Consider the following 10,917-nt stretch of genomic DNA (forward strand, 5'->3'; position numbering starts at 1 on the left):
AAAAGAAAAGCTAATGTCAGTTCACAATTCAGTTGTTTTATTCAGCAATCAGATGGTTGTCTTTGAATGGGAAAGAGTGGCTGTTACAGCTATTATACAAGGCCTACAGCCTTGCACAATTAGTGCAACTCAGTACTGCTTTGCATTGTACTGCTGTGGGATGGAGAGTTAGAGATATCCATATTTACAGGGACCTCATTGATTCTTTCTAACCGAGGAACAAAAGATTTGTTGTCTGTCCAGTCTTGAATAGCAGGACCTTGATTACAGCCCTGCATTATAAAACTTCCTGCTGACCTCAATCAGTGTTTGAAAATATGATCTGCTCATTTCACTTTAACTGTAATATAACTGCATTCTGTTTCTATGTTGTTACATAACAATATCATAGTGACAATGCACCACAAATAATTCACACCGCCAGGAGCCCTCAGAAAGAAACTGCACCCAGCAAGAGGCCCGTGTCTTTGTTCCAAATGCTTTTCCCCTTTAATAAAATTGCACACATGACTGAATGATTCCTTAGCCAAAATGGCAGATGATGAAGGATGAGAGAGGAGTGTCGAGTAAAGATTTAATTAAGACTCACCATGGGATGTCTTACTGTGACTCCAGAGACCAGGACAGAGGAGTTTGTGTTTGCTCAGTGCAGCTGTGAATAATATCTACACTATACTTTGACCTACATGTACTGAGAGGAGGATCTGAGAATATGCCCACATGAGCGCAGGTCTTTCTTCCTGTCTTAATTTCACCGTGAGGCTGCCAGAGGGGCTCTCCTTATGGTAAACCTTATATTATCTTCCACACTCTGTGTTGCCACTAAATGTACTGTCGATGTAAAGCTGCACTGCTGAATCCCTCCTGCGGTGCGTTTGCAGATTGTTGGGGGTTTACAAGCAATTTTCGCCTCCCTTCGTCTTATCCTCGTGACGTAGATTTTTATGGTCTCCATGGAAGACTCCCATCAGCACTTTACTTCATTCCCTTTGAAATCAATTCAGTCTCTTTTGCTCCTACTCAGTGTGGGTTGCCATGGATACCGCTCCCAAATGGTCTGGCTGGTGCATGAATTTGTTTATGAGTGTTACTTGGAGTGGATTGGAATGTTCTTTTTTTGTGCAGCCAAAATAAACACAATTTGCTAATTAAGCATAGGAAAATTACATTGAAATGGTTTTTCTGCTTTATTTTATTCAAGTCTTCAAGCCTCGAGATGCAGAGCAGCCCATTTTGTCAAAATTTCTTCAGGGAGTGATCATGAAATCGTGTCTTTCGCAAATATTTCCCATGTTTATATCATGCAGTATCAGCTACATGAGGACACTAGTCAAGAGTTCATGTAGTAACTCCAGTGCACCCCGGAAGAATCTAACAATCCGCTGAATATAATCTAGTCTGATCCACCAGGAATCAAAGCTACGCCAATGTGGCTTCTTTAGTCCCATGCTGAGCCAAAAAAAAAAAAACATCCAAATACTTGGTCACATCTAATTCCTCACAAAAACACGCGGTCTGAGTGGTGTGCGGCCTATATGGAACGCCACAACTGTAAATTATGTCTCTGGCAAGAAAGTTGGAAGGAGAGGATTGAGTGGTTTAATTTGTTGAGGACTTAATCAGGGTTCATTTGGAATTAAGGGAAGACTGGGTGCATCTCCCACTGAGTCTTCAACTTCACTGCTGCTGCATTTCAGTCCACTGAATCAGGGTATATGCATATTTCATACAGGGCATGAAAGGGTCCCATAAGATCTCAAAGAACCTCCCACATTCAAACATATGTCTATCTTAGAGGTCTAATTCTGGCTGTGTGAAATATTTACCACTACAGGGACCGATGGCAACATCCCTGGCCTCCCTGGGGATTCCGTGTGAAACAGACGAGCTGAAATGTGTTTGCCTTAACATTGCAGATCTAATGTGTTTTCCTTGTTTCTTCTGACATCTCATTACAGTCCAAAATAACCAAAGCTGAGGGTTGCTTTGTATTAGCCTGCCACACTGGCTATTTTGGGCTGGACTTTCTAAGCAATGGGCCTGGATGTGTGTGCATCCCCGCATCTCTTATGTAATTCCCACCAATGGGAACACAGAAATCAGAAAGAAAGTTTCTAGAGAGTCACTTAATCGTACATAGAGTTAATTGGAGACAGCTGTAGAACTGAAGGTTGTTTACTGTGCCAACATGAGTGAGGACCAATGTAGGAACAAAGCAGAATGTCCAGATTCTTCCTTACGGCTCATTATGGCTGATATGTTAGAGCAGCATGAAAGCTTGTTTGAGCAGTGGAGGCAGAGTTAAGCAGCGTTCTGCTTTAATGTTGTTACTTTGTGGTGGTATAAGCCTGATTGATCCCTGCCAGAGGGGCCTCTAATCAACAGAAAGCCATTGATTTCCTCTCCGCAGAGCCTACGAGGTGCCTCAGACACCTGCTAGCAGCCAGCTGACAGACACTTATGCCTGCTAACCAACAGCTGACACAAACTGATGCCAATGCACTGTGCTAGAGAGGGTGAGTCACACATGCTCAGATAGATCCCACTCTCAGGGATGCTGGATGCGGCACAATGTGAGATCCACTGTACTGTCATTCTGAATCATATCTCATACACGTGGTAAGTCACAGATGGAGTCTCGGTTAGCTATGGTGTTTTGTAACCAGGATACAGGCAGGAAAAGTATAGCTAATAGAATGTGAATCATCTACTGTGCACAAGCAGCTCAACACTTTCCTATTCTGTAACAAAATGAGCTCTGTCACAGCTAAGTATCATTGTGATCTTCAGCCTGATCAGCACAGTTTGTCTGTGGTGATTTCTATCTGCCGTGAGAGTGCTTTAGTAAGCAGTTTTCCAGCAGCAGTCACATGCTCTGGGGCTCACAGCCAGCTGTCCCCATCATCAGTTCAGACAATGCAGAAGGCTGTGGCGAGGTGAGACTCAGGGGCAGATGTGTGTGAAACAGGGCAGGCTAGGGAAAGCATAATGTCACTGATTCTTAACCTTGCAAGATTGCCAATAACAAAGATGCTGTGCAAGCAAGAAAGAACATTTTGTTGTAACAAAATCATGTTGTATCAAGGACGATTACAATGGGGTACAACAGCATTTCGTCAGGTGCCAATCTGAATGTATGTACAAGTTCTCAGATTTCTTTAGTCTCCAGACTTTAGGTCATAATTAGAGAAGCAATTCTAGGCCATCCAGGTCAAGTTTGGATGAACTGTCCATCACACTAGATCTGCAACGATTAGATGATTAATCGATAAGCTGATAAAAATAAATTAATTTTACCATGTAAAAAGACAAACATTTGCTAGTTGAAGCTTTGATGCTTTTCTTTGTCATACATGAAGACATAAGCTTGGGCTATGAGAAATTATAACAGGCATTTTTCAAATTGTTCTTACACTTATTAAAAGAGAAGATAAGTGGCACTTTCATGGATAATGAAAGCAATCCTTAGTTGCAGCCTTCCATCACATGCACATCACTAATGGCACGCTATAGTACAAAATGAAAGTATATTGGCACATGCCTTTTCTAATGTCTAACACATGTCCAGTAGTGTAGGAAGAAGAGCCAAAGTGACCAGTCAAATGTAGGAGAGGACAATTTTTGCAGGCAGTTTTTTGTCTGTCTGCATACTTTCTAAAAATGTAAATGTCAGAATTGCTTTGCCTCATGATGAAACCTGATTACAAAGCACCTTGTGCAGGATGAGCAAGCAGCCAGCACAAATGTCCATGCAGTCGTCCTCAGGGCTCCATGTTCAGAGATGAACGGAGAGACCGCATTGCTGCTCCGAGACTGAGCCCCCCCCCCCCCCCATCACCTCCCATAAAAACACGCACAACCACGCCTCCAGAGGCACGCGCACAAGCGCAGGCTCAGACACACCTCCTCCTTCCCTTCCATCACTCACAAACACAAAACACACACAGAGGCATACGCGAGTGTGAGAGCATCGCTGGCTGAAACAGACAACATGTAAAGGCAGCATGAAGGACGGCACGGCTCTAGCAGGCTCACAGCAGGTGCGATAGGTGAAGCTGCACATCACGGAGTACAGGCTGCTGCTCCACCATGTCCACCGCATCCGATCAACTCACCGGCGAGACGGTAAGGCCCCTCGTTCACTCGCGAAATCTTATATTTTCAAACTTGGCCAAAGTCGTTCTCCCTTTCTGCCTCCCTCTGTCCTGGTTTGAACCCGCTGCTTCTTTCTTTTCACGCAAAGGATGACATTCCGGGCTCAAAGGCATTAGGTCAGCCACAAAGGATGCAGGGCCGTCCGTGCCGCAGCACCAAAATAAAAGGGCTGCCCAAGTGCGTTACAGCAAGTATTTGGTAACGCTTCAAGGCTGAATGCGCCCTGGTTTGGTCCCACGGGGAGGTTTCAGCGAATCTGCGTCGCATTTGTTATTGTCCGGAAAACCTTGCAAATAGAACACAGTCTTCGAAGTTGTTTTTATTTACAAACTGGCAAGCAAATCAATATGAGTCCAGATATTATTATTGTGTAGAATCATAACCATGCAACAAAATATAGCGCAGGAAAAAAAAACTAGCCTACAGCCTTTGGTTCTATTAATATGTTCTAATGTCAGTATTGGTGCATTCTTTGATAAGGTTAATATAAAGTCGCACTTGTGGGTTTTGCCCTCAGAGAACATCAAAGCAATTCATACTGATTAAGAGTCCACGTTTTCAGACTGCAATTGTGCCCTCGGTGTGCAACTCCAGGAGTGTTTCATGGTTTCTTTGCTGTGTGCTGTAGCCATGGAGACAGTATGTGGCATGTGGTTTTATACTCGGGCTAGTACGTGTAGTCCCTCCACTGAACAGCCTTAGACCATGAAGATAAGTAGAGGGAGGAATGCATGCACTCAGTTAGTCTAAGCATCTTGTCCTGTCCACTCATTTAAAAAACAAATCTGCTATTGTGTCTTATCTTTAGTAACTACTATATCAGTGGGATCAAACACATTAACAATTTTCTACAAAGAAAGAAAGGGGAAAGAAAGAAAAAACCTAATATTTCTAAAGGGAATTAAAAAAAGCCTGTCTGTGGTGGTCAGCAGTGATGTCAATAGTGACATATTGTAGACTTACATAATTACTTCTGATATTTTATTAATCTCTTGTGGCATTTATATGCTGTAGCATTCCTTTGGGACTATTTTTGCAGTATCCTTGCAAACCGATTCGTACAACAATACAGTGGGAGCTATTGTTCATAACTATTAATGAATTAAAGCTGGGTAGGTGCTTGAGACACATGGATTGTGGTAGTGAACTACTGAATGGTCACCTGTTAGGCTACCTGCTGTACCTTATTAGACTTATTTTTTAATACTGTGTAATAAAATGATGATGACACATCACCTCATTCATTTAAACCCAGAAGAATATAAAATTGAAAGTAAGATGGATTTAAGTAACTTTTTCCCTATGTAGTGGCTTATAGTTTAAATAGTTTCAGTATCCATCCCATCATAATTTACATATTCTTTACTTATAGGATAGGATATTAATAATGAATGTATTCCTGCTATATTGGCACAAGTGACACAGAATTAGTTCCAGATTGGTATTCATATTTTAATGATATTCAGCCAGCAATTAGACATCAGTGACCATACTCCCAATGTTGACAGAACAGCTGATAATAGTACAGTATGTAACATTTATTTTTAAGAACACTAGATTTTTTCAAAAGGTTATTCTTTTTACAGGATTTGAAAATATGGGGAAATTTGCTCTTGAACTACAATGCATTTCTTAACTACATTGTTATGCAATTGTTGAATTTAGTAATCCAAATTGATACCTTGAATTACTTGTTCAGTTGAAACACACACACTACATGAATACACTACTATATAGAAGTTCATAAGTTCAAAATCATGATTAGGGCTGTAACTAATGATTATATTGTTGATTATTTTCTCGATATGGTGAAAGATGTCGATCAGTGTTTCCCAAAAGCCCAAGATGATGTCCTCAAATGTCTTGTTTTGTCCACAACCCAAAGATATTCAGTTTACAGTCATAGAGGAGTACAGAAATAAATCAATTAATAATTTATTAATATAGTTGGTGATTCATTTAATAGTTGATAACTAATATGGATAATGGTTGCAGCTCTAGTCATCATAAATGTAAAGGAAAGCTCTGTTATTCATTTGCATTGTTTTTACCCACTCATAACCCATGCATGTAATCTGGAAATCTAGAAGTTGTTTTAAATTAAATAAATATTCCTTGTATGCAGCTGCTGTGTTTCTTTTTAAGAGCAGTAAAATACATATACAGGTATTCTGCAATATGTATTTGAAACATAAAAGAATTATAAGTAGCCAAGCAAAGCAGTGAATAACAGTGTCTGTCGAGGTTGGTCGTGTGTGAACAGACGTGATATTTAGGTGTGTTGTGGAGACATGACAGGGAGATGGCTGGTCAGTCCTCTCTCTTCACGATGAACAGATGGTAACTCAGGGTTAGCTCGTGGGTGGGTGCCAACAAGAAAGCCCATGTGTGTGTGTGACACATAAATCCATTGTTGAAATGGAATGATTTTGTCCATAATAATTTTTGAAAGCCTTAAAAATAGTTGGACGGCAGTTGTCTATATATTATTTATTTATGACATATGAATAATTCAAACAGTAGAAAGCAGAAATTCTTTATTGCACTGCATTTTTGACAAGATTAGTCACTTACTGAAACTCAAACTGACTTTTTATAGTTAAAAAATATGTATGTTTGGTTATAGGTTTCAGGATTTAATGGTAAACCACGACATGCTATTACTATAAATGTGCCTTTGATTATATTTTCATTAGAAATAGTTTAAAATAGCTTGAATATTATTGCCCGCAACTGTGTTTAATGACTAATCTTCCTGACAAGTTCCATCCATCCATCCATCCATCGTCAACTGCTTATCCTGCGTACAGGGTCGCGGGGGGCTGGCATTGGGCGAAAGGCGGGGTACACCCTGGACAGGCCTTCCAGACAAGATTTTAAATAAAATTAAAAGTATACTTTTTTATGTTTTACTAACAAACCACTGCCTCAAATATGCTAAATGAACTCAAGATTTCTTAAATAATCACTAATTGTCACATTGGTCAGATATAATGTTGTGGCTGTTGGCATGAAATTAACTTGGTTGGTAAATGAGCAACAACAGTACATCCCTTTTATACACACGTCATCATTACAGGTATCTGTATCATGTGGTCAGGTGGTCACTTACATCTGATTCAGCTTTATAGATGCAATTAAACAAAAATCATTAAAATGATTTCGAAATGTATATTGAGATTAGGTTCACAGACTAATGAAATATGAACTGATCCCACTGTAAAAATTACTGACTGTATCTTTTTTTGCGTAACATTTAGCTCACATACTTTAAATTGCATTGAAGTGTATTTGTAAGTGTTTTCTTCTCTCATTCTTTCCACAGGCTGTGTTGATTTTGAATCACACTGAATGGAGAGCATCTAAGTTATTTTAAGATGACACGAACGCATCCCCCTGATATACTGGCATCGACTCTATATCGGGACTTTACTCTAAATCCCCTTACTGACCACTCCATTTCTCTCCACTCCTCCCGGCAATGTGACTTGAAAATGATCGACAAACCAGAAATCATCAACAAAAGACACTGCCGTAGCTTCGACTTCATTGAGTCACTGGATGACCCGCAGTCCTTCTCTTCCTCAATGGAGTACCCTTACAAGAGGGCTGAGCATCAGACATTAAACAAAGATCTAATGTGGAATGGACTAGATCAGCCGGGTCACCTTCGCTTTTCGTCTCCTGATCTGTTCAACACCAGGCAGTTCCAGCAGCACACCACCCAGGACAAAACCACCCATCTTACATGGTCAGATTCTAAAAAGAGAACAAGATCTAAAAGCACTCCAAGAATTAAGGCCACCCTCACTCCTGTGCCCATCTCAGTATCTCCTCCAGGAGCCAGAAAGGGCAGGGATGCGCCTCAAACTGCGTCAGATACCTTGAGGACTTCTGAAACACATCGAGAATCCTACTCAAACAGGGCTTTTTTGAATGATGTGCATCCTATCAAACTGCAGCCTCATTCTCCCCTCTATGTCTCAGACTGTTTTGAGGAGGATAAACCAGATAAACCAGCCCTAACCCCTCATGTTAGGTGCCGTGTGGACATTAAACCAGATGCGGCTGTACTGCAGCATACATCTAGGCAGGTTCCCAATGTACGACCCGAGCATCTTTGGCAGAGATACTCCCAGGCCAGTAGCAGTAGAGGTTTGTATGTACCACGACAGATTGTCTCCTCACCAACGCCCACTCCAAGTGAATGCTACAGTGGCGATTTTAGACAAGGATACCACTATACCACCAGCATGTCTCCCATCTCTTACCAGCATCTAGACATGCACAGAATGCCATCACCAACAGCACCATATCTGAGCCAAGAACAAAGAGCTTACTCAAATCCTAACATACCAACCAAGTTTTTCTATACAGAGGACCCTGTTCGGTATCCAGTCCATCCCTATTCTAGAACATACTTTCAGGATGATCGGTCCAGTTTAACCAGCCATGGTAGTACAATGACTAGTCAGTATGATCCAAGGACTCGTTGGGTGCACACCCTTCCTGTCAGGTCGTATTACACAGACCATCTTTCCAACAGAGAGCCAGCACACTCTGTCTATAGTAGGCCTTACTCCACAAGTGAGGCAGGTTCATACTTTTCGCAATCTCCACTGTCTAGATTGTACTATGGAGAGGACAACCGCTTCAATCCTTACCACACGAGTAACTCAAGGTTGTTTTACCCCAAACCGTACAGCTCTCCTGAGGAGCAGTACCTTCCATCAAGGCCATATCATACAGAGGGTCGCAGACGCCCTCGCATGTCCCAGGCCTTTTCAGATGACTGGTATCGCTCAAGTATATCTGGTTACTCTAACCAGTCCTCTCAGCACACACCACTAAGAGTAAGACAAGACCCCACTATACCCCCTTGGTTTACTAACAGCTGTGTGGAAACAAGTCGACTAGGAGCAGAGGTCAAAAACCACTCCAAGTCTTGGGACAATATTCTATATCCACGGCATGACAGAGAGCAATCGGTGCCTCGTGGACGAAGCTATGAAAACCTGTTTTACCAAGCAAGGCATGGAGCATCCTCTGATGTTACATCTCAACCTGTTATACTTAACCTGTCAAGTTCACCAAGGCGCTACGCTGCCCTTTCGCTCTCTGAAAACTCATTAGAGAGGGGCTCAAGCAATCCGTGGAGGAATACCAAGAGTGGGCACTGGTTTGTAACTCCTGAGATCACCATAACGGATAATGACATATGCGCCGGCAACAGTAAACGCCGGGATGTGCACTCTGTCAGCTGGGATATGCCGGATGGTGAAAAGACACCATCTCCGAGAGTAATGCATCAAAAGCAACCATCCAACACATCGGACATAACCAAAGACAGGAAACACAACAACTTCTCCCTCCAGCAGAGTCTAGAGCAACTGGACGAACTCTTAGCGGATTTGGTTGTTGATTACAAACCACCAACTAGCAGAAAGTCAAGTGAAAACCTTCTAGACCAGCTAAAACAACTAATTACTGAAGATGATGACAAAGACAGAGGATCTTCTGGACTTGAAAACTTGGGATGTCTGAACGCACAGCTCCCTTCCTCTAAATCCAGTCCAGACACAATCAAAGACCCTGATAGTGGGTGTGATGCTTTACAAAGGAGTGCTGAAGAATGTTCTCCAGACCACAGCACAGATGAAGATGACACTATGGTGTGTGCTAACAAGAAGTGCAACCGGATTGAGAGTATGTTCAATGCCTGCTTGTACTTCAAATCATGTCACAGTTGCTACACATTTTACTGCTCACGTAACTGTCGCAGGGATGACTGGGAGACCCATAAAGAGACCTGTCTGTATGGTCGTGTGAACAGTGTGTGTCGACACACTCTTAAGTTTTGCAGAGAGAATTCAGAGATCCACAAAGCCTTCTCTCGCGTTGCTAAAGCTGGCTACCTCTCCAGAGGGAGAGGCATTCTTTTTCTGGGTTTTGCTAATCCAGAGACAGCTGAAAACTTTCTGGAAGTTGGGCTCGAGAGCCTCCTCATGTCTCCCACATACTTATCTCTCAGAGAGCTGGATGGCTTCAAGGACAACCTAGGTGAATACTGCAAGGAACTGCAGCTAGCAGGCAACGAGTATGACCCCAATGAATGTTTCCTTCTGAATGTATCCGTAGCTGTTGGTGAACTAGTGCCTAACAGACCTTCACCAAGAGTCCAAACACCAACAGTTCGAAAATATGCAAAGGTGTCCTTGGCCTCTTCAAGTCCTGACAAAAAGGTACTCAAGAAGGATAGTGAAATGGAAACTCTCATCCTCACTCCGCCTCCAGGCACACCAGACATTGACAAGGAGGGGGAGGAAGGAAGAAAAGCCAGAGAGGTGTGCTTTGTCAACATCCAGCGTGAGCTCAGGACCAGGGGAGTCTTCCTTCGTCACGAGTACCCCAAAATCTATAATCAGCTGTGTGAGTTTGTGGAGAGCAACAAAGGGTTCACTCCAACCACAATTTACCCAATAGATAAGAGAACAGGGAAACAGTTCATGTGCATGATCATGGCTGCATCTGAGCCAAGAACACTGGACTGGGTGGGTACTCCTCATCTCTTGGATGATATTATATAGTATAGCACTAAATAGTAATTATAATGATGTCAACTACACTAAATGTACATACTGTAAATACATGGTGTGGTTTAGCAAATTGAACATTGGTATGGAAATTTGTGTATATATGTGACCAATCTCTTTCTCTCTCTCTTTCTCTTATTTCTCTCTGTTGCCACACACACACACACAC

General features: G+C 42.1%; 1 protein-coding gene across 1 annotated transcript; it reads left to right on the forward strand.

Moving 5' to 3' along the window:
- Positions 1-3,961: 3,961 nt before the first annotated feature.
- unm_hu7912 (un-named hu7912) lies at positions 3,962-10,917 on the forward strand. Its single transcript, XM_046036020.1, has 2 exons — positions 3,962-4,125; positions 7,481-10,917. Exon 2 carries the CDS (start codon positions 7,533-7,535, stop codon positions 10,740-10,742), a length of 3,210 nt encoding a protein of 1,069 aa, XP_045891976.1. The 5' UTR covers positions 3,962-4,125; positions 7,481-7,532; the 3' UTR covers positions 10,743-10,917.

This window comes from Micropterus dolomieu, linkage group LG21 (assembly GCF_021292245.1).
Source record: "Micropterus dolomieu isolate WLL.071019.BEF.003 ecotype Adirondacks linkage group LG21, ASM2129224v1, whole genome shotgun sequence".
NCBI classification, from domain to species: Eukaryota; Metazoa; Chordata; class Actinopteri; order Centrarchiformes; family Centrarchidae; genus Micropterus; species Micropterus dolomieu.

What these genes read in the sequence shown, in the direction of transcription:
- unm_hu7912 (XM_046036020.1), top strand. Translation starts at nt 7,533, where the DNA reads ATGACACGAACGCATCCCCCTGATATACTGGCATCGACTCTATATCGG.